This window comes from Ranitomeya imitator, chromosome 4, assembly GCF_032444005.1.
Source record: "Ranitomeya imitator isolate aRanImi1 chromosome 4, aRanImi1.pri, whole genome shotgun sequence".
Taxonomy (NCBI): domain Eukaryota; kingdom Metazoa; phylum Chordata; class Amphibia; order Anura; family Dendrobatidae; genus Ranitomeya; species Ranitomeya imitator.
The window spans coordinates 620,297,322-620,324,970 of record NC_091285.1 but is presented as its reverse complement, the minus strand read 5'-3'; the positions used below and the strand labels follow the sequence as shown (position 1 = coordinate 620,324,970).

Below are 27,649 nucleotides of genomic sequence, written 5' to 3'. Positions count from 1 at the left end.
CTCCAGGAAAGGGATTTTATGGTAGGTACCCAAAATTTTCATTTCTCTAGCGCTTCATGGGTGGACATAAAAAACCATGGGTCGTTCGAAAGCAGTCCCAAGGCTGGATAAGAGTAGTAGCCTCAAATCAAAGCTCGGGCAACTGCGGCTTGCAGGACCTTTCTACAAAACCTTTTTTAACTTAATAATAATATAATAATAATAATTTTTATTTATATAGCGCCAACATATTCCGCAGCGCTTTACAAATTATAGAGGGGACTTGTACAGACAATAGACATTACAGCATAACAGAAATACAGTTCAAAACAGATACCAGGAGGAGTGAGGGCCCTGCTCGCAAGCTTACAGACTATGGGGAAAAGGGGAGACACGAGAGGTGGATGGTAACAATTGCTTTAGTTATTCGGACCAGCTATAGTGTAAGGCTCGGGTGTTCATGTAAAGCTGCATGAACCAGTATGTAGCAGTACAGACACAGAGGGCTAATACTGCATAAAGTGTATGAGAACATGATGCGAGGAACCTTTTTTTTTTTTTTTAATTATAAATAGGCCACACAGGGATCGTTAGGTTAATGCATTGAGGCGGTAGGCCAGTCTGAACAAATGAGTTTTTAGGGTACGCTTAAAACTGTTTGGCAAAGGTATGCATGGAAGACCATATAGCAGCCTTGCAAATCTGTGAGGCTGACTCCTTTGGGAGGACGGTCAAGTAGGCCCCCACTGCGCTGTGCGCAGTGCACTATTACCCTAAGTGGATGTGTTCTGGCCCTTAGTAGTCTTCCAGAATGGCAGAACGAACCCAGCAGGCAGTGGTAGACTTGGAAGCAGCCAAACCTTTGAGGACCTTCGGGGAAATATGAGCAGTGAGTCCACACGTCTTGACGGTTGCTTTCTTGGTCAGATGAGACGGAGGGCTCTTACCAGGTCCAGTTTGTTTAGAGACCGCTCTCGAGAATGAGAAGGGGACTGAGAAAGGGATGGAAGAAGAATCTCCTCATTGAGGTGAAACACAGAAACCATCTCAAGGAGAAAGGATCATATCGACTGTAGCACTACCTTGACCTGGTGGAAGACTAGATAAGGGGAACGACAAGAGAGCTGTTAGTTCTCATAGAAGTGATGGCAACCAGAAAGGCTCTGGACCATGTCTCTCATATTAGAGGCCTGGTCAGAATCCAGGTCTGAGTCATCCTCTGACAGTACATCCACAACCACCTCGCATGACTCGGGAGGAGGACCAGGGGGAAAGTGGGAGCAGGAGGAAGACCTAGAACGACGCTCCTGTTTAGATCGCTTATGGCCCATGTTGGTAGGTAGAGCCGATGAGTTCTGCGATCCACTAGTAACAGCGGAGGTGGGAAGGGGCAATCTGTCAAGAACTGACACCAGGGTCTGCGACACCTTGGTGAGGTCTGTCACAAATTACGACAGAGATAACCCACACTGGGATTATAGGGGCACCACTCTCTCCTGGGACAGTAGCGGACTCCTAGGTAGCAGGTGCAGGGGCTGCTGCAGGCCTGGGAGAGTACTGACCAGAAGGGAGTTTACATTTACATGAAGAGCAGACAAAGTGCCTGACGAGCAGAGAATGAAGAAACAGGAGGGCGAGAGCGCTCTCCTTTAGGATTAGGCATGATAAGAAGCAGATCCACTAACTAATGCCGGAAGGTTAAGGGACAGAAAGATATGAGCTGAAGAGTGTCAGTCTGCAGAGCAGAGCTACTCACAGGAAGATGCAGGTCCTGTCTGGCTTCAGGACAATTGCAGGAGTAAATGCAGAACTTCCTGCAGAGAGATGCCACCTTCCAGGTTCCGATGTCGGCAAATGGTGACCACAGGGAGGAAGAGGAGGGGCCGCAGTGTGAAAAGTGCGCAGAGTGTCCGCGGCACTGGAGGAAAGGGGGGCTTGTGCAGAAAGAACTTGCACGATGAGGCTGGGAAAGGGGGCAGAGCTAACCACTGGAGCTCCGAGGAGTGGGTGGGACAAAAACCTGCCCGATGAAGCTGGGAACGGACGGAACTAGCCGCCGAGGTTAGGCCACGCTGAAGCTGGGCCTAAATTGGAAAACAATAATTGATGAAACTGGGGAGGACGGCATGGGGGCCCCAAAGGTAGTGGTACTGTAACCCTGCGCCCCCGGTCCCTGTTGTGCTGCTCGTTCCCTGTGCCTGCCCACGTAGGAAACTTTTTTTTTTATTTTTTTATGAACTGAATTGTGAAGGGGGGGGGGGGGGGGGGTTGAATGGCAAGTCGAGGAAAACAGAGCGTCTAGACAGCCGGGACCTGGACAAAACAATGTGGTACAGCAGCTGTTTTTCTCATTTTGCGTGTAAAGCTGACATCAGGGGAGAAAATGGCGATGAGGAGGATTTGGTGTTAGAAAAGGTGCGGCGAGTTACCGTGCCTCTGGGGAGTAAGGCACGTTGTGATTGGATGAGGATGGTAGGGAAAGAGGGGAATCTTTGCGCCAGGAAAGCATGCATGATGGAGAGAAAGTGAGGGGCGGGGCCGAATAAAAGCTGGGGCCTAGAGTAAGGAGAGAGGCCGGATGAGGGGAGAAGAGCGGCGCAGAGGTCAAAAGACAGTGCCGGAAGGAAGGGCCTTGCTTTTTGCTGTCTGCACAGGGGGGGAAGAGACCTGTGGGAGAAAAATTACCTCTCCATCCCTGAAGCTGATTCCTCAGATGTCCAATCATGGAAGGACCGAAACTGATTTCCAAACATCTGTATCTGGACGTCCTGACGCCGTCAGGCTCTGGAAGGTGAGGACAGGTGTGGGGGGCCAGGACCGTCCTCCAGATCACCTTAACCCATCTCGTGTGTTGGGGTCCTGCCGGATAGACTGATGAGGATACAGGGTGTCAGGCCATGCCGTACTCTCTTCATGGGATAACAGAATGACTGTTCATATTGTTTCCCTCCAAGAGGTTACTGAAGAGAAGACCTTCTGGAAAAGATAAATAATTAGTGGGAAAACGCCGAAAATCGAGATAAATATGGATCTATTGAAAGAACCATGTCCCCCTCTCACTGACACTAAGCTAAACTGATTAGCCTTTTGGCTGTTGGTGGGTATATACTGCTGCTGTTATAAATGCTTTTCTTTATCGCTTCATTGGGGACGCTGGAAACCATGGGTGTGTATGCTGCTTTCGCTTGGAGTTAGACACTGCAAAAGGGAAAATGGCTCCTCCTCAGCAGTATACACTCACTGATAAAGAATTTATGTATCTGAATTGTGTTATACAGGGCTGAATAGGGAGGGAGTTCTATCACACATGGCAGAATGGTGCTGGATTGCAGGGCATGGGGGACCTGACAGGTTCCCTTTAAACTACAGAACTATGAGATGCACTACTTATCATGTACTTCTCCATCTTGATGTTTTTTTCTTCAATTCTAGTCTGCCGGACGTCTCATGCGAGCAATATTTGAAATCGTTTTGAACCGAGGATGGGCACAACTCACTGACAAAACTCTGAATCTCTGCAAAATGATAGATAAAAGGATGTAAGTGACCCCCCGGTATGTTAAATATCTAGTTTCTAACCGCACACTTACAGCACTGAACTTGCCTCTATTTTCAGGTGGCAGTCCATGTGTCCCCTTCGTCAGTTCAGGAAGCTCCCAGAGGAAGTGGTGAAGAAAATAGAAAAGAAAAACTTCCCCTTCGAACGTCTGTATGACTTAAATTATAATGAGATAGGTGAGGAAATATATTATTTACAAGTCTTGACTGAACAATCACTTTCCAGAATGCATCCAACATGGATCCCACTGCCAGAACTCGCCATGGGGGGCAGATTTTAGTAGGAAAACATTCAGGTGGCCAATATGTCATGTAGTTTTACATGGCACCTATTTAGATGAAAAGGTGACGATGTATGTAATGCAGGGCTTCCACCCCTCTCCTTCCTAACGACATAATAATAATAATAATAATTTTATTTATATAGCGCCAACATATTCCGCAGCGCTTTACAAATTATAGAGGGGACTTGTACAGACAATAGACATTACAGCATAACAGAAATACAGTTCAAAACAGATACCAGGAGGAGTGAGGGCCCTGCTCGCAAGCTTACAAACTATGGGGAAAAGGGGAGACACGAGAGGTGGATGGTAACAATTGCTTTAGTTATTCGGACCAGCTATAGTGTAAGGCTCAGGTGTTCATGTAAAGCTGCATGAACCAGTATGTAGCAGTACAGACACAGAGGGCTAATACTGCATAAAGTGTATGAGAACATGATGCGAGGAACCTTTTTTTTTTTTTATTATAAATAGGCCACACAGGGATCGTTAGGTTAATGCATTGAGGCGGTAGGCCAGTCTGAACAAATGAGTTTTTAGGGCACGCTTAAAACTGTGGGGATTGGGGATTAATCGTATTAACCTAGGTAGTGCATTCCAAAGAATCGGCGCAGCACGTGTAAAGTCTTGGAGACGGGAGTGGGAGGTTCTGATTATTGAGGATGCTAACCTGAGGTCATTAGCGGAGCGGAGGGCACGGGTAGGGTGGTAGACTGATACCAGGGAGGAGATGTAGGGTGGTGCTGAGCCATGGAGTGCTTTGTGGATGAGGGTAGTAGTTTTGTACTGGATTCTGGAGTGGATGGGTAGCCAGTGTAATGACTGGCACAGGGTAGAGGCATCGGTGTAACGGTTGGTGAGGAATATGATCCTTGCTGCAGCATTCAGGACAGATTGGAGCGGGGAGAGTTTTGCAAGAGGGAGACCGATTAGTAGAGAGTTACAATAGTCCAGACGAGAATGAATAAGTGAAACAGTCAGAGTTTTTGCAGAGTCGAAATTAAGAAAAGGGCGAATTCTAGAAATGTTTTTGAGATGCAGGTAAGAAGAGCGAGCCAGTGATCGGATGTAGGGGGTGAATGAAAGGTCAGAATCAAGGATGACCCCAAGGCAGCGGGCATGTTGCTTTGGAGTAATGGTGGAACCGCACACGGAGATGGCAATGTCAGGCAAAGGTAGGTTAGTAGAGGGAGAGAACACGAGGAGTTCAGTTTTTGACAGGTTTAGTTTCAGATAGAGGGAGGACATGATGTTAGAGACAGCGGTAAGACAATCACTGGTGTTTTCTAAAAAGGTCGGTGTGATATCGGGAGCAGAAGTGTATAATTGGGTGTCGTCAGCATAGAGATGGTACTGGAAACCAAATCTACTGATTGTTTGTCCAATAGGGGCAGTATACAACGAGAAGAGTAGGGGGCCTAGGACTGATCCTTGAGGAACCCCAACAGTAAGGGGAAGGTGAGAGGAGGAGGAACCAGCAAAACATACAGTGAAGGATCGGTCAGAGAGATAGGAGGAGAACCAGGAGAGAACGGTGTCCTTGAGGCCGATGGAGCGGAGCATAGTGAGGAGGAGCTGATGATCCACAGTGTCGAATGCTGCAGAGAGATCCAAGAGAATTAGCATGGAGTAGTGACCATTAGATTTAGCTGTTAGTAGGTCATTAGAGACTTTAATGAGGGCAGTTTCAGTAGAGTATAAAGAGCGGAAGCCAGATTGAAGAGGGTCGAGAAGAGAGTTATCTGAGAGATAGCGGGTAAGACGGGAGTGGACCAGGCGTTCGAGGAGTTTAGAGATGAAGGGAAGATTAGAGACAGGTCTATAATTAGCGGCACAGTTTTGATCGAGGGATGGTTTTTTAAGTAATGGATGTATGATGGCATGCTTAAATGAGGAGGGAAAAATACCGGAAGTGAGGGAAAGGTTGAATATTTTTGTTAGGTGAGAGGTGATAGCCGGGGAAAGGGACTGGAGGAGATGTGACGGAATGGGGTCACTGGTGCAAGTGGTCGGGCGAGAAGATGCAAGGAGCCTGCTTACTTCTTCTTCTGTAACTGCTTCAAAGTCAGAGAGTGAACTAGATGCAGTGGGGGAGGGAGGACAGTGCATGGTATGAAGAGATTGGGAGATGATTTCCTGTCGAATGTGGTCAATTTTTTCTTTGAAGTAATTGGCCAGATCGTCAGCACGGAGATCCGTGGTTGGGGCCTGCTCTCTTGGGTTGAGTAGGGACTGGAACGTGTCAAAGAGACGTTTAGGGTTATTGGACAGGGAGGTGATGAGGGTGTTGAAGTAGGTTTGTTTGGAGAGGTGAAGGGCAGAATTGTATGTCTTTAGCATGAACTTATAATGGATGAAATCTTCGGGTAGATTAGATTTTCTCCACAGACGTTCTGCGCACCTGGAGCACCGCTGCAGGAAACGTGTTTGCGGCGTGTGCCACGGTTGTTGCCGTCTGTGCCGAGTTGTTTTATGTATAGGAGGAGCAGCTTCATCCAGAGCACTTTGCAGGGTTTCATTGTAATGCTTCAGAGCAGAATCAGGACATGAGATATTGTACTTCTTTCCACCCCTCCACCATTGGCCTCAGCATTGTTTCCCACACCTCCACACAGACAGCAGCATTTTTTCCAAGACCACCGTTAAAGGGAATCTGTCAGTAGATTTTTTGCGATGTAATCTGAACAACATATGATGTAGGGGTTAAAACACAGATTTCAGCCTCTTATCAAGTTCCGTAGTTTTGTTTTCTTGCAATGATTGTTTTACCACCAGAAGCTTATCATTTCTGGACAGTCAGCTTGTGCATGCTAGTCCGACTCCGCCCCTTCTGTGATAGGCATCTCACTGTCTATGGACATTGTGTATACAGAAGACACAAAAGAGAATAGTAAAACCAAAAACACTCAGTTTGAAAAAATGTTGCAGTAATCCGCAAGTGCTAGTAAAAGATGTAAAAAACAGGGTATTTGGTTGATACGTTTTTTGCAAAAAATGTATACTAAGCTGCTCTACCAATCTTCACGGTATACCCTTATCAGAGCAGTCCTAACTAATGTATGCAATCCCTATCTGATGTATTTAAAAACCTGATCATCTGTATATAACCTGTGTGAACAGGGTTCAGAGAGGAAAAATCCATGTGGACATGCTGAGTGGAACAGCTTTTGTGCAGATAGCCCAAGAGGAGTGTATATATATACAGTGGGGCAAAAAAGTATTTAGTCAGTCAGCAATAGTGCAAGTTCCACCACTTAAAAAGATGAGAGGCGTCTGTAATTTACATCATAGGTAGACCTCAACTATGGGAGACAAACTGAGAAAAAAAAATCCAGAAAATCACATTGTCTGTTTTTTTTAACATTTTATTTGTATATTATGGTGGAAAATAAGTATTTGGTCAGAAACAAACAATCAAGATTTCTGGCTCTCACAGACCTGTAACTTCTTCTTTAAGAGTCTCCTCTTTCCTCCACTCATTACCTGTAGTAATGGCACCTGTTTAATCTTGTTATCAGTATAAAAAGACACCTGTGCACACCCTCAAACAGTCTGACTCCAAACTCCACTATGGTGAAGACCAAAGAGCTGTCAAAGGACACCAGAAACAAAATTGTAGCCCTGCACCAGGCTGGGAAGACTGAATCTGCAATAGCCAACCAGCTTGGAGTGAAGAAATCAACAGTGGGAGCAATAATTAGAAAATGGAAGACATACAAGACCACTGATAATCTCCCTCGATCTGGGGCTCCACGCAAAATCCCACCCCGTGGGGTCAGAATGATCACAAGAACGGTGAGCAAAAATCCCAGAACCACACGGGGGGACCTAGTGAATGAACTGCAGAGAGCTGGGACCAATGTAACAAGGCCTACCATAAGTAACACACTACGCCACCATGGAATCAGATCCTGCAGTGCCAGACGTGTCCCACTGCTTAAGCGAGTACATGTCCGGGCCCGTCTGAAGTTTGCTAGAGAGCATTTGGATGATCCAGAGGAGTTTTGGGAGAATGTCCTATGGTCTGATGAAACCAAACTGGAACTGTTTGGTAGAAACACAACTTGTCGTGTTTGGAGGAAAAAGAATACTGAGTTGCATCCGTCAAACACCATACCTACTGTAAAGCATGGTGGTGGAAACATCATGCTTTGGGGCTGTTTCTCTGCAAATGGGCCAGGACGACTGATCCGTGTACATGAAAGAATGAATGGGGCCATGTATCGTGAGATTTTGAGTGCAAACCTCCTTCCATCAGCAAGGGCATTGAAGATGAAACGTGGCTGGGTCTTTCAACATGACAATGATCCAAAGCACACCGCCAGGGCAACGAAGGAGTGGCTTCGTAAGAAGCATTTCAAGGTCCTGGAGTGGCCTAGCCAGTCTCCAGATCTCAACCCTATAGAAAACCTTTGGAGGGAGTTGAAAGTCCGTGTTGCCAAGCGAAAAGCCAAAAACATTACTGCTCTAGAGGAGATCTGCATGGAGGAATGGGCCAACATACCAACAACAGTGTGTGGCAACCTTGTGAAGACTTACAGAAAACGTTTGACCTCTGTCATTGCCAACAAAGGATATATTACAAAGTATTGAGATGAAATTTTGTTTCTGACCAAATACTTATTTTCCACCATAATATGCAAATAAAATGTTAAAAAAACAGACAATGTGATTTTCTGGATTTTTTTTCTCAGTTTGTCTCCCATAGTTGAGGTCTACCTATGATGTAAATTACAGACGCCTCTCATCTTTTTAAGTGGTGGAACTTGCACTATTGCTGACTGACTAAATACTTTTTTGCCCCACTGTATATGTGTATACAGAGCCTGGTGTGGGCGGGGTTAGCTTCCTCAGCTCTGCCGTATTGCTAAATCTAAAAACTCAGTGTCAGAAAAACCAGTAAACTTAAGTGATCGTTGGATTCGGCTCCTCTCGCCTGATGTAGGCAATCAGATGGGGTAGCAAAAACCTGCAGACAGATTCCCTTTAAAAACCATTTGTCTTATAAAAATTATTTTAGATGCTACCATTCGTTAACTCTTTTTCATTTGCTACTTCAAATCATTTTAGGCGAGTTGATCCGTATGCCCAAAATGGGGAAAACCATTCATAAATATGTGCACTTATTCCCAAAGCTGGACCTGTCCGTGCACCTACAGCCAATAACTCGGTCCACATTAAAAGTGGAGCTGACCATTACTCCTGACTTCCAGTGGGATGAGAAGGTGCGTCTTCTAGGTCTAATTATCGGCATTCTCAGGTGTCTAGCTGCTGCTTATATAATCTGCAGAACCAGATGTGCATGCAACAAAGAATGACTGTAATCTGCAGCAGAAAGCGGGAATGTGTCCATCTTGATTTCTGTCTATCTATGTTGGATCCTTATTTTAAGTTTTTATATTCTATTGTTGACAGGTCCATGGTTCTTCTGAAGCTTTTTGGATTTTAGTAGAAGATGTGGACAGTGAAGTGATTTTGCATCATGAATATTTCCTCCTCAAAGCCAAATACGCCAAGGACGAGCATCTTGTCACTTTCTTTGTTCCAGTTTTTGAGCCTTTGCCTCCACAGTACTTTATCAGGGTTGTCTCCGACCGTTGGCTTTGTAAGTATCTTGCTCACATTTTATTTGCTTGCACACAGAATGTATTTGAGGATTTGCACACTATTTTGCAGAAGGCTGTGATTATTTGATCTTTGATTTGGTCATGAATCGTCATACTGTTTTGGAGAGCAGATAGATGACCCTGCACAAGTTTTTTTTTTTTTTTTTTTTTCCACAGATTTTACTGTGAACCTCATTCTGCTGGGAGTTTTCTACAATTTATAGAAGCTGCAAGAGCCAAACGAAGTAAATAGTTGTATGAAATCTTATACAGCAATAAAAACATGCATTTAAGAAAAAATTACTGTGCCTCCAACTGTCCATGACCTTGAAAAATTAAAACCCCTCTCACCTAATTCATGGTGCTTAAACTGCTGGCAGCCAGATATATTACTCTGTCGCCTCATTGGGGGACATGGGACCATGGGTGTTATGCTGCTGTCCACTAGGAGGCGACACTATGCATAATCTGAAAAAGATTAACCGTGGCTCCTCCTCTGCAGTATACACCCCTGGATGGCGTCGGCCTTCTCCAGTTTTTGCTTAGTGTCGCATAGGAGGCACACCTAAGATTTTTTACTCCGTTTTTTTTCCGACGGATTACAGATGAAGAAAAGTGGGTCTCCTGCGAGACTCCCGGCATGGCTCCTTCCTCGGCCCCCTATTATGGGGTGCCCGGTTGAAGTAGAGATGGCTATTCCCCATGTCGCTCCTTTCCCAGTCCCTCGGGTGCTGGTTCGAAGTCGAGACCCCCCTCCTTCCCCAATTCCTTTTGGTTTATGGGTTGAGGTCGAGGCGAGGATAAAGCCCCCTGAAGGTGACAACAGCACCCTCCCTATTCCCCCTCTGGGGGTATTAGGTTGAGACGCCTCAGGTAGGGCCTGTACAGGTAGCACTCTGCAACTCCCAGCAATGGGCCAGCACACTGCGCCTGCATCTAGGGACCCCAGCCCAGCTGCGGGCTCCTGTTGGGGCCGGGGGGAGTGCAGGCAGGCATGGCACATACATACACAGGGCTCCCTGCGCCCCTGTATCTGCGGCAGCATCAGCTCTGTACTGCCTCTGGGGGACCCCTCACAGGCCCCCCTTTCCGCTTTTAGCCCCACCGCTGTCCTGCCTTTAAATCCGGGGGGGTCCGGTTCAGATCCGAGCCCTCCCTGGACTTCAGCGCCGGTCTGGAGCCTTTCTGGGCGTCGAGCATCTAATTTAGGCCCCAGCTTCGGCCTAGCTGAAGCCGCCGCCTCCTCTCCGCCCCCTGGCCCGCCATCCCGAATGACAAATATGACACTCTACAGTGTCATAGAGGGGGTGGATCGAGACAAAAAGGGCGTGTTTTTACACAGCTTTGCTACCTTTTTTTTCTTCTCTCCGCCCCCTTCTCCCCCTGCCTTTTCCTCCCATTTCTACTGCAGCAAGGATTAACCCTGCATCTCCCGGTCAGCAGGACCAGGACCAGACTAGCCAGTCTCCGGGGGGCACAGGACTGTGGAACTTCGGCGCTGGACCTAGGGGCAAACTGGTGGGGTAAGATCACAGCTGGGTTGTTTTACTCGGCTGTGAATCCATATTCCCTATAAGGCTCCCCTATAGGGTCCTTTTACGTACCTACCCCTGTAAGGTCCCCTGCAGCAGCCCTTCTGCACTCTGTGCACTATGCCGGGCTCAAGGTCCAGGAGAACCAGGCAGGACTGCTATTATGCATTCTGCACAGCCTGCAGGACCGCTCTCCCCAGTGGCAGCACGTATGCACTGTCAGGACTGCATCCAGACTACTGCGTCAGAGCCTCAAGAAGCCCCTGCCAATGCCTCGGTGTCTAATGCCACGCCGGAATGGGTCACTCAGAGGTCGCAATCTATGACGTAGTCTATAGATAACAAACCTCCACATTGCTTCAGGCTCTGCAGCGTCATGTCTCGGCTATGACCGTTACCAAGCAAAGGGAGAGCTTGACTCAGGAACAGAACGACATGGCACATCCATGTCTAGGTCAGGACGCAAGCGGACCCATCTGCGTCATCCTATAGCACGGTCATCCCCTTCTAGGGAGAGACACCGTAGTTCCAGGTCATCTAGACTGTTCCCTTCCAGGGGTAGACAATGCAGATCTCCGCAATCCCTGACCAGTGAAGGCTTCCTCCCCAGCTCACCCAGCAGGGGACGCCTCAGTGATACACAGGATTCGGAAGGCATCTGTGACTCCGACTCAGACAGGGAAACGGAAGGGTCTCTGATCCCAATCCCCCCTAGCAATACAACGCTAGTCGAGGACATAATCTCTTCCATCCATCGGGTGCTGGACATTTCTAATCTGCCACCAGAGGCCCCAAGATCCCCTTTGAAGGACCTCTGAAGCCGCCTAAGGTTTTTCTCTAACCACCCAGAGTTTAAAGCGATCCTTAAAAAGCAGCTCTCACAGCCTGAGAAAAAATTCGCTAATCGCAAATATCTGGAGGCAGACTACCTTTTCCCACACCAAGGAATGGACAGATCCACCAGAAGTGGACCCTCCAGTCTCTAGACTAGCAGCACAGACCCTCTTTCCACTGCCAGATAGCTCAATCCTCAGGGACGCAGCAGACCGGCAGGTAGAACGCATGGCTTGTTCAATTTTTCGAGGCTGCAGGGGCCTCCCTGGCTCCCGTGTTCGCTTCAGTTTGGGCTGCCAAGGCCATCCTGGCTTGGGCCAAAAATTTACAAGCTGGCCTCCAAGAATCTGCTCCTGAGCTGTCGGACCAAGCGGTTCAAATGGCATTTGTAGCAGATTACATGCTTCATGCAGCTCTAGATTCAGCAAGGGGCGTAGCGGGGATAGCATCAAACGCCATTACAACTCGGCGTATCCTCTGGCTGCGGAATGGAAAGCGGACGCAGCCTCAAAGAAGTCCCTTACGCACCTCCCGTATCTCGGTGGGTGACTTTTTTTTTTTTTTTCGGTGAAAATTTGGACACAATGATATCCAACCCCACCGGGGGTAAGAGTACTTCTCTCCCTCAACTGAAACCTATACGCACCTACAAAAGGTGTAACAAACCCGATTCCGATCCTTTCAGAATTCCTCGGGCTGGTCCGTCTCGCGTCCAGCACGCAACCGTTCCCCACACAGGGACAACTCACGGTCGACGCAAAGGTCGGACAAGACCTGGCAGTTAAAAGCAGGCCAGTCAAAGCCCAAAGGAGGAAAACCTCAGACTTTTTCCTCCTCATGACTCATGGACCCCGGAAGACATCCCACCCGTAGGCGACTTTGCTCCTTTCAGCAAGTCTGGATGCCTACTACTGAAGACAGGTGGATCGGGGAACTAGTGTCTTCCGGATACAATACAAGATAGTGTTCAACTTCCAACCACGAACCGATTCTTCCTCTCGGCCCCCGACCCCCCCCCCCCCCCCCCCAAAACCGTCAGCCAAGGCTCGTGCCTTCCACCAAGCGGTTTCCTCGCTTCTTCAAGCAGGAGTCATAGTACCTTTCCCCATGGCCGAGCGCTTCCTAGGGTTCTACTCCAATCTATTCATAGTCCCCAAGAAAGGAGGCAGTGTGTGGCCCATATTGGACCTAAAACAACTCAACAAATATGTACGGGTCCGTCGCTTCCGCATGGAGTCTCTTCGGTCCATCATTGCGTCCATGGAGAAGGGAGAATATCTCGCCTCCATAGACATACAAGACGCATACCTGCATATACCGATTGCACCTCCCCATCAGAGGTTTCTCAGGTTCGCAATCGACCAGGAGCACTACCAGTTCGTGGCTCTCCCGTTCGGAGTCGCCACGGCTCCCAGAGTGTTTACCAAGGTCATGGCAGCCACCATGGACGTCCTGCACTCCAGAGGCATAGTAGTCGTTCCATACCCGGACGATCTACTCATCAAGGCTCCCACCTTCAAGGACTGCGAGCTCAGCGTCTCAGTCACAAACGACTAGACAAGACCTCCAGGGGTCTAGTGCCCTCTCCCAGGGACAAGGCACTGGCTCTCCACCGAGGAGTTCGCATCCTCCTCTCTCTCCGGTCTGCCATGAGAGTCCCTGGCAGGATGGGGGCAGCAATAGAAGCGGTCCCATTTGGCCCAGTTTCACCTCAGGCCTCTCCAACTAGCCATTCTCAAGTCCTGGGATAGGAATCCTGTTCCCTCTCAACAGGGAATTCCAGCTAATGTCGTCAACCAGGAGGTCCCTGCACTGGTTGCTCAAGCCAACCTTGCTAGCAAAGGGGAAATCCTTTCTCACAGGTCAATGGAAGGTTCTGACCACCGATGCTAGCCTGACGGGTTGGGGTGCAGTGCACCTACAACACAGGGCAAGTGGTCCCCAGTGGAAGCGACCATGCCCATCAACATCCTGGAAATTCGTGCCATCCTCCTGGCATTGAGGGCCTTCCATCACTTACTGGCAGCCTCTCACATCAGAATACAATCGGACAATGCCACGACTGTGGCATATCTGAATCACCAAGGGGGGACCCGCAGTACCCAGGCGATGCGAGAAGTGTCGCACATCCTCCACTAGGTGGAGGACACAGGCTCGGTTCTCTCGGCGGTCCACATTCCGGATGTTGACAACTGGGAAGCAGTCTCCCTCAGACGACAAGGAATAGATTCGGGACAGTGGTCTCTCCATCCTGAAATTTTTCGCCAGATCTGACATCAGATGTGGACCTAATGGCATCCCACTTCAATGCCAAGGTCTCCAACTTCATGGCTAGAACACACAATCTGCGGTCGCTCGGAGCAGACACTCTGGTTCAGGACTGGACCCAGTTCCAGCTTCTGTACATTTTTCCACCTCTCCCCCTGATATCCAGAGTGGTGAGGAAAATCAAGCAAGATGGAGTTCCAACCATCTTAATCGCACGGGTCTGGCCCAGACGTACATGGTACGCTGACGTCGTACAACTTTCAGCAGACGCCCCCTGGCGCCTCCCTGACCGCCCAGATCTTCTATCACAAGGCCCGTTCTACCATCAGAACTCAGGGGCTCTCAATTTGACGGCGTGCCCCTTGAGACCTAGGTTCTAGCCCAGGCAGGGCTCTCGACGGACGTCATTGGAACCATGATCAGGGCACGGAAGCCAGCCTCTGCCAAGATCTATTACCGTACCTGAAAAGCTTTCTTTACCTGGTGCGAATCTCGTGGCCAGACTCCACTCCCTTATTCCTTACCCAAACTACTTGGTTTTTCTCCAATCGGGTCTGGAGGCCAGGCTGTCCCTTGGCTCGCTTAAGAGCCAGGTGTCAGCCCTCTCAGTGCTTTATCAAAGGCGCATTGCTACCAAGTCGCAAGTAAGGACTTTTCTTCAGGCGGTTTCCCGATTGGTTCCCCCCTACAGACGACCACTAAAAACGTGGGACCTCAACCTGGTCCTGACAGCATTGCAGGAACCACCCTTCAAACCCCTTAAGGAGGTCCCGCTCCGCATTCTATCCCATAAGGTGGTTTTTCCTGCTGGCAATCACCTCGCTACGCAGGGTGTCTGAACTGACAGCACTCTTCTGCAGACGGCCCTTACTGGCTTTTCACCAGAACAAGGTAGTCCTCCGTACGGTCCCATCCTTCCTTCCGAAGGTTGTGTCCAACTTCCACCTCAGTGAGGAAATTTCACTGCCATCCTTTTGTCCGGTCTCGGTTCATAGAGTGGAGAAGGCTCTGCATACGCTTGACCTTGTCAGGGCATTGCGTATATATGTGTCTAGGACTACGTTCTTCCTGAGGTCTGATTCTCTTTTCCTTCTTCCGGAAGGCGGCCGCAAGGGTCTGCCAGCTTCCAAAGCTACCCTTGCCAGGTGGATCAGACCCACCATACAAGACGCCTACTGCCTTAAGAATTCTCCTCTTCCAGCTGGTATTACGGCACACTCTACACAGGCTGTAGGGGCCTCCTGGGCCATTTGGCACCAGGCTTCGGCACAACAAGTGTGTAAGTCAGCCACTTGGACTAGCCTACACACGTTTACTAAACACTACAGGGTTCATACCCAGTCCTCAGCGGACGCGAGCCTGGGTAGATGTGTTCTGCAGGCGGCGGTGCCCCAAGTGTAGCGGCCTGTCTGCACAATATTCGTTCATTGCTTCCCACCCAGGGACTGCTTTGGGACGTCACATGGTCCTGTGTCCCCCAATGAGGCGACAGAGTAAAGGAGATTTTTGTGTACTCACCGTAAAATCTTTCTCTTAGCCTCTAATTGGGGGACACAGCTCCCACCCTGTTGCCCTTTTCGGGCCATTGTTACTGTTGAGTTCTCATATTGTTCTTTGAGCTCGTACATAGTGGCCTTCTTATAGGCATGCCTATGTTATTCATGTTACATTACTCCTACTGCTTTTGCACAAAACTGGAGAAGGCTGACGCCGTCCAGGGGTGTATACTGCAGAGGAGGAGCCACGGTTAATCTTTTTCAGATCATGCATAGTGATAGTGTCGTCTCCTAGTGGACAGCAGCATAACACCCATGGTCCTGTTTCCCCCAATTAGAGGCTAAGAGAAAGAGATGTTACGGTGCATACACAAAAAATCTCCTTTTTTCTCTGAAACCCTTCAGCCAGGGACCATAACCAGAGAATAGACTTATTCGGCATCCCCCCAGCCGGATTCTCCCAGTGTCACTGCAGGTTATTAACAGGTGTCTCCCATAGTAGGAGAGCTGTGAATCACTTGGAGTGGCGCTGAGGAAAGCCATGCAGTGGTGGTTCCCATCTAGTCGCCCTCTCTGCCTAGTCATCCTCTCTGCCATACCTTTTAAAGTATATTTTCTCTGAAACCCTGGAGTGTTTCAAAGGAAATTCTACTTTGCTTCAATTGTGGATCCAGGCTCTGATTCATGCTTGCCTGCCGTTTGGGCAGCGTACATCAGGTGACCGGTCCTCTTTAGATAGTATTATAGGTGCTTGAGTGTTATGCTACTTAGCTTAACCTCTTCTAGACCACCCAACAACGTTAGTAGAGCATTCTCGAAATCACACTGTTGTCATATACACATATATTTGTGCCAACAAAACCTTTTTAAATTAAAAAAAAAAAAAAAAATCTGCCTGTTTTGCACATATTATCCACCCACCCCAAGGAAGGGTAATATTAAATACCCTTCAGTGACGTTGGAATGTCCTGTAGGTCCCGGGGCATGGGTCGATCCTGCAAAGGTGGCCGAGCTGTACAATTCTGTCACGGAATAGTCGCCGTGTAGTGCTCATCCATCTTCAGCTTACTTCTTGCCAGCATAGCTGTTTTCTAGAATGGAGCTGCTAATGTGAGGGATGATGTCACGGAAAGGGCGGGGCCTTCCCAATTTACTTTTATGTTTTGCTTATATAGCGCTATCATATTTTGCAGCTCTTTACAAACATTATCGGCACTGTCCCCATTGGGGCCCACAATCTAAATTTTCTATCAGTATGTCTTTGGAGTGTTGGAGGAAACAAGAGTACCCGAAGGAAACCCACACAAACATGGGGAGACCATATAAACTTTTCGCAGATGTTGTCTTTGGTGCAATTTGAACACCGTTCCCTAGCACTGCAAAGTAACAGTGCTAACCATGGAGCCATCATGCTGCCCACACATTACAATGCTAAGCTTATGTCAGGAAGCAGCATGTGCTGGTAACGAAGAAGAGCAATGCACTGTAGTATACAGCTGTATACAGGGGTTAGATGTACTACTGCAGACTTAGCTGTATAGATGGGACAGAAAGGCGATATATACTTCAGGATGGCCTGTATGTAGAGGGGACAAAAAGTAGAGATATTCTACTGGATTGGCTGTATTCTGGGGACAGAAAGAGAGAGACTGCAGGATGGGGGCTCTGTATATAAAGGCTGAAAGGAGAAATATACTTCAATATGGGGCTCTGTGTACAGGAGCTGAGATTAGTACAGCTGTGTGTTATTTGTTGCTGAGAGTTCAGTGATGTGAAGCTACAATTGTCGGTCTATTGATGAATATGACAGAGAATTATCTTCTGCTATATGTATTAACAGAACCTCATTTGCAGTTCATAAAACTGATCTGTAGTAGCAGGTAACAAACACAGTTCTGCACTGCCATTGTGGAGGAGTGCAGGAGAGTTGAGCTCTGCTAGAACCAGCTGTTGTAAAATGTATACTCAGCTCTACGGATGTAGATGGTAGAAGATGACATCCATCGGGCTGAGTATGTACAGAAGCATAAGGTGACACTTAGATTAGCTGGATGATAACTCAGAGAAGTGGGGCTAGTCAGTAGAGAGGGGGTGGGGGTCTGCACTGTGTATACGTCTCGACATTGGAACACAGATAATTAATTGACAAAACAAAGAATATAGACGGCACCAGGCTCAAAATGCACCCAATCTTTGACGCAAAGCAGCACAATGTCTGCGCAGGATTCGTGTAGCAAGCACAGATAAAGCAGACTACGGCGGTGCTCCACATAGAAAAATCAAGTCCATTCCATATAGTAAAAAAGAAGAATATGTGGCACTCACCCAGAAAAGCTGCTGAATTAAAGTCCTTTATTCATGATGCGATAAAACGGAACACTTTTGGAGAGGCGGCTGGGATCAGGAGATGGTGCTAGAAGGAGGAGAGGTGGACGACGATCGTTTCGCGCAGATGCGCTTCAACGGGTCCTGGACCCGTTGAAGCGCATCTGCGCGAAACGATCGTCGTCCACCTCTCCTCCTCCTAGCACCATCTCCCGATCCCAGCCGCCTCTCCAAAAGTGTTCCGTTTTATCGCATCATGAATAAAGGACTTTAATTCAGCAGCTTTTCTGGGTGAGTGCCACATATTCTTCTTTTTTACTATACAGATAATTAATAGTCGTGGAATAATGGAAATTATAGGATGGATAGACATGTTAATATGCAAATGATGAAAAAAATGGAAAGTAAATGTTCAAAACGCCTCAATTTATTCAGTATGGAGTATGAGCACCACTTGAAGAAATTCCTGCATTTGCACGTCTTGGCTGCTTTCGAGGTTATTAATGGTTGTCTCAGGAAGGTTCTGCTGCACTTAATGCACTTGGGCAAATCATCAAGATCCACTGCTGGCAGCTCCATTTGCAATTGCCAACCACTGACATACTAGATACGCCTGATGTGAGATAAGTCTGGAGACGCTGCATGTCACGCTTGCATGTTTAGGCTGCTCACAGTAGCGCAACCCATGTATTTTTGAGCTGAAAAACTGTTTCACTGTCACTTTGGAGAAATGGCCGTACCATTGGCTTTACTACCAAATCATTGTAACTCCAAGCTCTTGGTGTACAGAGGGAAAATGGCCCAATCTTTAACTGCTTAATTTAATATCAATAAATTATTTTTTCTGTTTGCAGCCTGTGAAACACAACTTCCGGTCTCTTTCCGTCACCTGATACTGCCTGAGAAATACCCACCACCCACAGAACTGCTGGATCTGCAGCCGCTGCCTGTTTCTGCTTTGAGAAATAGCGCCTTTGAGAGCCTTTACCAAGACAAGTTTCCTTTCTTTAACCCTATTCAGACCCAGGGTGAGTTTCTACCTGTCAGTCTAGTGTACATGTGAACGAGCTTGTAATTTGTGATCAGTGTGTCAAGAAGCTCGGTAGTATTCTTCCTACACACACACACACACACACACACACACACACACACACACACACACACACACACACACACACACACATTCTCTCTACTGATGCATATGTACTTAAAAGGCTATGTTCACACGCTGTGGATTTTGCTGCGGGTCCGTAGCGCTTTCCCATGCGTTTACAGTACCATGTAAACCTATGAGAAACGCAATCCGCAGTGCACATGCTGCGGAAAAAAAACGCGTGGAAACGCAGCGGTTTACATTCCGCAGCATGTCAATTCTTTGTGTGGAATCCGCAGCTGTTTTACACTTGCTCCATAATAGAAAAACGCACCTGTAAAACCGCAGTGGAATCCGCACAAAAACTGCGGTAATTCCGCAAGAAATCTGCAGGTAAAAAGCAGTGCCTTTTTACCTGCGGTTTTCACAAATCCGCTGCGGAAAAATCCGCAGACCTCAGGAATACGTGTGCACATGCTCTTAAAATAATAAGGTTTGGCATATTTAGCTCTCCTGCGTGCTGGTTCTGAGGACATTAGTTTTTCTATTAATGATGTATGTAAAATATTTTAAATGTCTCCATTTCTGACTGGGGCATTTACCGTATATACTCGAGTATAAGCCGAGATTTTCAGCCCAAAATTTTGGGCTGAAAGTGCCCCTCTCGGCTTATACTCGAGTCAAGGTGGGTGGCAGGGTCGGCGGGTGAGGGGGTGAGGGCGCTGAGGCATACTTACCTAGTCCCAGCGATCCTCGCGCTGTCCCTGCCATCCCACGGGCTTCGGCGCTGCAGTTTCTTCCTCTCTTCAGCGGTCACGTGGGACCGCTCATTACAGAAATGAATAAGCGGCTCCACCTCCCATAGGGGCGGAGCCGCCTATTCATTCCTCTAATCAGCAGTGCCGGTGACCGCTGATAGAGAAAGAAGCTGCGGCACCGAAGACCAGGCAGAGGGACAGCGCGAGGATCGCCAGGACTAGGTAAGTATAGCATATTCACCTGTCCGCGTTCCAGCCGCCGAGCGTCGCTCCATCTTCCCGGCCGGCGCCTCCATCTTCCCGGCGTCTGCGCTCTGACTGTTCAGGCAGAGGGCGCGATGACGCATATAGTGTGCGCGGCGCCCTCTGCCTGATCAGTCAGAGCAGAGACGCCGGGAAGATGGAGGCGCCGGAACGAGACGCCGGGAGCTGCAATCAGGGGAGGTGAGTATGTGTTTTGTTTTTTTTTTATTGCAGCAGCAGCAGCAGCGGCGGCGGCAGAGATTTATGTGGAGCATCTATGGGGCACAGTGAACGGTGCAGAGCACCGTATATGGCACATCTATGGGGCACAGTGAACGGTGCAGGGCACCGTATATGGCACATCTATGGGGCACAGTGAACGGTGCAGAGCACCGTATATGGCACATCTATGGGGCACAGTGAACGGTGCAGAGCACCGTATATGGCACATCTATGGGGCACAGTGAACGGTGCAGAGCACCGTATATGGCACATCTATGGGGCACAGTGAACGGTGCAGAGCACCGTATATGGCACATCTATGGGGCACAGTGAACGGTGCAGGGCACCGTATATGGCACATCTGTGGGGCACAGTGAACGGTGCAGAGCACTGTATATGGCACATCTATGGGGCACAGTGAACGGTGCAGAGCACCGTATATGGCACATCTATGGGGCACAGTGAACGGTGCAGAGCACCGTATATGGCACATCTATGGGGCACAGTGAACGGTGCAGGGCACCGTATATGGCACATCTATGGGGCACAGTGAACGGTGCAGAGCACCGTATATGGCACATCTATGGGGCACAGTGAACGGTGCAGAGCACCGTATATGGCACATCTATGGGGCACAGTGAACGGTGCAGAGCACCGTATATGGCACATCTATGGGGCACAGTGAACGGTGCAGAGCACCGTATATGGCACATCTATGGGGCACAGTGAACGGTGCAGGGCACCGTATATGGCACATCTGTGGGGCACAGTGAACGGTGCAGAGCACCGTATATGGCACATCTATGGGGCACAGTGAACGGTGCAGAGCACCGTATATGGCACATCTATGGGGCACAGTGAACGGTGCAGAGCACCGTATATGGCACATCTATGGGGCACAGTGAACGGTGCAGGGCACCGTATATGGCACATCTGTGGGGCACAGTGAACGGTGCAGAGCACCGTATATGGCACATCTATGGGGCACAGTGAACGGTGCAGAGCACCGTATATGGCACATCTATGGGGAACGGTGCAGAGCACCGTATATGGCACATCTATGGGGCACAGTGAACGGTGCAGGGCACCATATATGGCACATCTATGGGGCACAGTGAACGGTGCGGAGCACCGTATATGGCACATCTGTGGGGCACAGTGAACGGTGCAGAGCACCGTATATGGCACATCTGTGGGGCACAGTGAACGGTGCAGAGCACCGTATATGGCACATCTATGGGGAACGGTGCAGAGCACCGTATATGGCACATCTATGGGGCACAGTGAACGGTGCAGGGCACCATATATGGCACATCTATGGGGCACAGTGAACGGTGCGGAGCACCGTATATGGCACATCTATGGGGCACAGTGAACGGTGCGGAGCACCGTATATGGCACATCTATGGGGCACAGTGAACGGTGCAGAGCACCGTATATGGCACAGCTATGGGGAAATATGAATAGTGCAGAGCACTGTATGGCACAGCTATGGGGAAATAATGATCTATTTTTATTTTTGAAATTCACCGGTAAATGCTGCATTTCCACCCTAGGCTTATACTCGAGTCAATAAGTTTTCCCAGTTTTTTGTGGCAAAATTAGGGGGGTCGGCTTATACTCGGGTCGGCTTATACTCGAGTATATACGGTAATTGTTTTATTAAATTCAAGTTTATTGTAAATATTTTATCATACTTATTAGTTATAATTTCAGAATATTGGAAATTTTCACCACCCCAGCCTGAGGTTGCGATATTGTAATAGTGAAGGTGAATTGTTCCGTTAATTGAAATGAGTAGACTCTTATTTTACATGTCTTCCCTCCCTACTCTTTCTTAGTATTCAACACTGTGTATAACAGCGATGACAACGTTTTTGTGGGAGCACCCACAGGCAGTGGGAAGACTATCTGTGCAGAGTTTGCCATTCTCCGCATGTTGCTGCAGCACGCTGAGGGTCGCTGTGTGTACATTACTCCAATGGAGGCTCTGGCTGAGCAGGTAACCTCTCATTTCAATGAATATTCTTCATCTGCTATCCCGCGTGTCTGCCTTGTGAAGGCTGCATGTTACACATGAACATTTGAGATCTAACAGGGAAAGTTCACTTAAAGGTGTTGTCTTGGGTTTTAATATTGATAGCCTATTCTTAGGATAGGTCATCAATGTCTAATCGGTAGGGATGTGATGCACGGCATCCTCGTACATCTGCGGAGGTCGGAACTGCTCAGTTGCGGATCTGCAATACTCAATCAACAGAATAGTCGCCGTGTAGTGCTCATCTATCCTCTTTTGATTTGAATAGGGGGCAGTACCCTGCCACCGTCACTCTACGGTCAGCGGCTAACCACTCCTTATTTCTGGCCGCCGACATCGGGAACAGCTAATCGTCGAGGGTGTGGCACCCCCACCGATCAGACATTGATGACCGTTCCTAAGGATAAGCCATCAATGTTAGTCCTAAACAACACTTTTTAGGTGCTCAATATGCAACCCAAAATCCACCAAAGCTTCGGTATGGACCTTGTAGAACTTGGCGAACGTGTGAATGGAAGACCAGGTCATCTCTTTGCAAAGCTGTAGGGCAGATGCCTGATGGCGAATGGCCCAGGAGGCACACACCATTCGGCTTTACTGAGCCTTAATCCCAGGGGTTAGGTGCACTGTTCTTAATCTGGTATGTTTCCAAGATTGCCACCCAAATAGGAGAGTCAGAGAGACTTCTCTGAGTGGTTCAAAGGGGTAACACCTGAGAGCCTTCCAATCAGGCTGAGGGCCCAGGGATCTACTGGTGGTCGCTAGGGAGGAGCTGCATAAGCCACTCCCTGGAGAAAAAAAAAATACAAGAACGAAAATTGGGCCGTCATGAAGGGGGATTAAAGGGGTTTTCAGAAAAGTCCTGTCCTCAGGCGCAGTTTGTTGTCTAAAAAACACACAGTGCTTATCTCTTCCTCCCCCGGTTCCAGCATTGAGTTTCCGCCGCTGCCTCCTGTGTCTTTTGTTGGCTGCCGTGCTAATGTTATGACGATAGCACTGCAGCCAATCCCTCAGCATCAGCTGCTGAAGTCATGCTGAAGGGTCTGCAGCCAATTCTTGAGATGATCACTGCAGACAATAACAGACGGCGGCGGAGACGCTGGACCCAGGGAGGGTGACTAAAGCCAGTTAGATTTAATAGAACAGATTGCCCCATGGGGACAGAACTTTTCTGAAAACCATTTAACCTGTTGTTGTACCATTTTATAGGGTAATTTATCTCCTTAAAAGGTTATTTGATTCCTGGGGGACAAACCCCTGGGGCCACGAGCAGTCCTGAGAATAAATGGATCACAGTGATGTTTAATGGTTGTGTCCCCTGCTGCTGTCGGGTGGTGGCAGTAAGCCCTCTCCTGTCAGTGTGTCCCTGTGGGTCTTTTCACACTGACCTGCCATTTAGGACTTCTGTATAAATACTATTTGGAGGACCACAAACACTTAATATCTGTTGTTCCCCCTGTTTTCCTACTTTGCAGCATTGTGATAAATTTGATCATGTGCTGACTTTTGTTTTTTTCCCACTTTTAGTAATTGCCTGCACGTTCTTTCAGAAACTTTTCAATCTTCCCACTTCCCGGGGTCTTTGCCTCCCCCTGATGAGGCTTCCATTTCCCTTTTAATTCTCTCTTCCCTATTTGCTATTATCTGGCGTTCCTAAGAAAACTGAAAACTTTTAGTTTCTTCCAGTAATTGGACTTCTTGTATGTGTTTGGTTCTCCGGTGATACCTGCACACATTTAATGTCCTTCCGCCCACACTCGCTCTCAGAAGGCTGCATTATCCCATTACATCTATTTTGTGCATTCATTAGCTGTAGCTGTCAGCTGTTGGATATGATTCATTTATGGAAATCTATGCTAATAACCCTTCTCTTCACTTCCACGAATGCTTTCAGCTCCTGCATATGTCTATGTATTTTACACTGCTGAATATGTACAGTCAGTCAGCCTCTGTATCTGCGATGAGGCGTAGGACATGGGCCTGGATCATCGTCTGGGTCAGCCTAAAACCTTGGCCGTCCTTTCTAATTCCACATGACAACTTATCAATAAAGTTTTAAAGGGAACCTGTCTACAGTTTCTCATGTCTAAACTAAGACTGTCCCCTTAATCAGCACCTGTGCTGCATTCCTTAAAGGGGAATCCTGTGTCATCCTCGTGGCCGGGCAAAATCTTGCACCTGTGCAGACACCTTGCCAGCTGGCGTCTACGCTCTTTGCTCTGCCCTACTGCGAGCAGAGCCTAAAAAGTGGGCATGCCTAAAACATAAGTGTATGTGCACATGTGTTGGGCTCCGCTCGCAGTAGGGCAGAGCGAAGTATGTAGGCCTCAGCTGGCAGTGTGGATGACGCAGGAGGAGTCATCCACGTCAGTCAGAGCAGGATGGCCATCAGCAGCCAGGAGGAGGGATAGACACTTTAGCAAGGACGCCTACCCGACCGGACTGTCAGGATTTACATAGAGCACAGGAGGGTTTCAAAAGGATTTTGGGGTGTACAGAGGGGGATATATACCCCGTTATGGAATGCAGCACAGGTGCCGATTAAGCTGACAGTTTTAGTTGACGTGTGAAAGAACTGGTGACTATTTTCCTATATGGAGACTATGCATGCAGCTTTATGACGTGTTTTTATCTGCTGATTTTCGGCGTAGGTGTTCATGGATTGGTTTGAGAAGTTCCAAGACAGATTATATAAGAAGGTCGTCTTACTGACTGGTGAGACCAGCACCGATCTGAAGTTACTTGGGAAAGGAAACATTATCATCAGCACTCCAGAGAAGTGGGACATCTTATCTAGACGCTGGAAGCAGCGGAAAAATGTTCAAAACGTCAGTCTCTTCGTTGTAGATGAGACTCATCTGATCGGTGGATCCAACGGGGTGAGATGATCTTTGTTAATCTGATGATTTTCTCATTCCACTGTACCCTTTCCAATGCCAAGATCACATTTCTATCAATCGGTGTAACTTTGTATGATCATATAGGAAGCTTCCATTTTGGCTTTAATTGGTGAATGTAAGACTTTGCCTCTTTCTTGCTCACAGCCTGTGTTAGAGGTGATCTGCTCCCGTATGCGCTACATCTCCTCCCAGATCGAGCGGCCGATCCGCATAGTGGCGCTCAGCTCCTCTCTATCCAATGCCAAGGACGTGGCACACTGGCTCGGCTGCAGCACTACATCCACTTTTAATTTCCATCCTAACGTGCGGCCGGTACCCCTGGAGCTTCACATACAGGTAAGATTTGTGTATTTAGAATTGCTAATATTTGTTTCCTTTCCTGGGAATATTTCAGGTGCCTCTTGCCCGTCATTAAAGAAGGGACACTAGGGGTATGTGCACAATATGTCTTTCCCAGCAGTTTCTGCTGTGGACAAAGCCTGAACTACCTATGAGAAAGCACTCAAAACAATGAGCAAAGGATTTCTGTGTAAAAAATGACTTGCTCTGCATATGTTCAGGCTGTGGAACGTCTTCTAAAGGGAACTTGTCACCGGAAAAAATGCTAATAACCTGCAGATATGGGGTTAATCTGCAAGTTAATAGCACTATTATGCTGCCCGGTGCCTGCACGTAGCTGTATTCTGCGGGGAGAAATGAACTTTATCTCCCCCCACCCCCAGCAGCGTTCCGGTTTCAGCCACGGGGTCGGCGCTGGTTCAGTCACTGCTCTGAGAATACAGAGCGCCAAACTTAGAAAAAACAATCCCAGCAATTTAAGTTGTTTATTGCTGGTCAGATGTTGGTGCTGGTCAGAGTATAATATAACCGTGGTAACCGCTTGCAGATGTATTACATGGAGATGTGCAAAATCTATGGCCTCCTCTTTGCATAGTGAACTGTTAGTAATGGATGTCTGCGCTATTTCCATATGAGATGAGCTCAAAAATCAAAGTTTTAGAGGACATACTGGTATATAACAATAAGCTGAATCAGAATGTGTATTCTTTTTTTTTTTTTTTTTTTACTTTTAATGCATCTGTCCACTAATGACCCCACATCTACCTCCTAGGGTTTTAACATCAGTCACACACAGACCAGACTCCTGTCCATGGCAAAGCCAGTGTACCACGCCATCGTGAAGCACTCCCCTAAAAAGCCCATTATTGTCTTTGTGCCATCTCGGAAGCAGACGCGACTCACGGCCATTGACATACTTACCACGTGCGCCTCTGATGTCCAGCGGCAAAGGTAGGGTTAACACAAGCAGTCTTTGCTGAGAAACCACTGCATATACCATACACATCACTGATGGGGACTCTTGTTTTTTTGTTTTTTTAGGTTCCTTCACTGCACAGAGAAGGATCTGGCCCCCTACCTGGAGAAACTGGGTGACAGCACGCTGAAGGAGACCTTGCTGAACGGTGTGGGGTATCTGCACGAGGGGCTGTCTTCTTTAGAGAGGCGTATTGTAGAACAACTCTTTAATTCCGGTAATCTATCCTGTAATCTGCTTTTTCTTTTCGCAATCAGTATTTTCCTAATAATCCTTTTTCTTTTCTTTCTTTTGTCGTTGTGTTGAAGCAAATAAAGGTTAATCATGGCATAAGCTTTATAGCTTTCTAACATACCTTTGGTATTTTGATTCCTCCACATCTTCAATATCTCTGCTTGCTGTCATTTAACAGGAACCTTCATAGTTAACTTTTAGTGGATAATAATATGAAGGTTCCTGTTAAATGACAGCAAGCAGAGGTATTGAAGATGTGGTGGAATCAGTACTATAAAAGCATTAAGTAATGGCTTTTATTTTGCAGAGTCGGCAGTATCTCCAAAGAGGTTGTTTCAATTTATTACATAGATAAAACTGCAAATTGCTGGTAAAAATAAAAAAAAACAAGCACCTTCCCATTTTCAGTTAAAAATCCTCTCCTTTCTCAAGAATGGAGGGATTTTTTAATTCTATTTACTAGACCGCCAGGAGATCAATCTGTGCATGCACCGCCTCCAGCAACACTTTCCTATAGGCCGCTGAGAGATCAATGTGCCAACATGGCGCTAGTTTACTGACGCCCGCATCGGCGTGAAACCTATAACCGTAATAAGATACTGACACCAGAGGCAGCTGACGGGGCCCGGGCAGAGCCGAAGAACCTACCCACAGGCCCACCCCGATACACGAGCAGCTTATTGCACACAAACTTTCAAAGGATAAAGAACAATCAGGCTGACGATTTTTATGGTGAAGGTACCTCGTAAACCAGTAGGACAGCTACTTCATGTCCTTCAGTTTAACATACCTGATCCTGATGACAGGTTCCCTTTAACGTACTCTTGCCGGTCTGCTCTATCTGGCCATTTTCAGTGCCACCCTGCTTTCCTCTGATATTGCCTGATACAGCATAGTAGAGCGCACAGCTTGGCTCAGCAGCGCAGCCATGCTACTGGTGTGACCTGTCAATCATCAGCTTTCC

At 47.9% G+C, this 27,649-nt stretch overlaps 1 protein-coding gene across 1 annotated transcript in view; it reads left to right on the top strand.

Annotated features, from left to right (window-relative positions):
- The window catches only part of SNRNP200 (small nuclear ribonucleoprotein U5 subunit 200), a 73,030-nt gene that overhangs the window by 41,045 nt on the left and 4,336 nt on the right, over positions 1–27,649 (top strand). The window contains exons 25-34 of the mRNA XM_069766616.1: positions 3,412–3,518; positions 3,596–3,714; positions 8,892–9,046; positions 9,237–9,426; positions 18,737–18,910; positions 22,040–22,200; positions 24,888–25,115; positions 25,281–25,472; positions 26,248–26,426; positions 26,517–26,668. Coding sequence (XP_069622717.1) covers positions 3,412–3,518; positions 3,596–3,714; positions 8,892–9,046; positions 9,237–9,426; positions 18,737–18,910; positions 22,040–22,200; positions 24,888–25,115; positions 25,281–25,472; positions 26,248–26,426; positions 26,517–26,668 — 1,657 coding nt within the window. The remainder of the gene's footprint in view (positions 1–3,411; positions 3,519–3,595; positions 3,715–8,891; positions 9,047–9,236; positions 9,427–18,736; positions 18,911–22,039; positions 22,201–24,887; positions 25,116–25,280; positions 25,473–26,247; positions 26,427–26,516; positions 26,669–27,649) is intronic.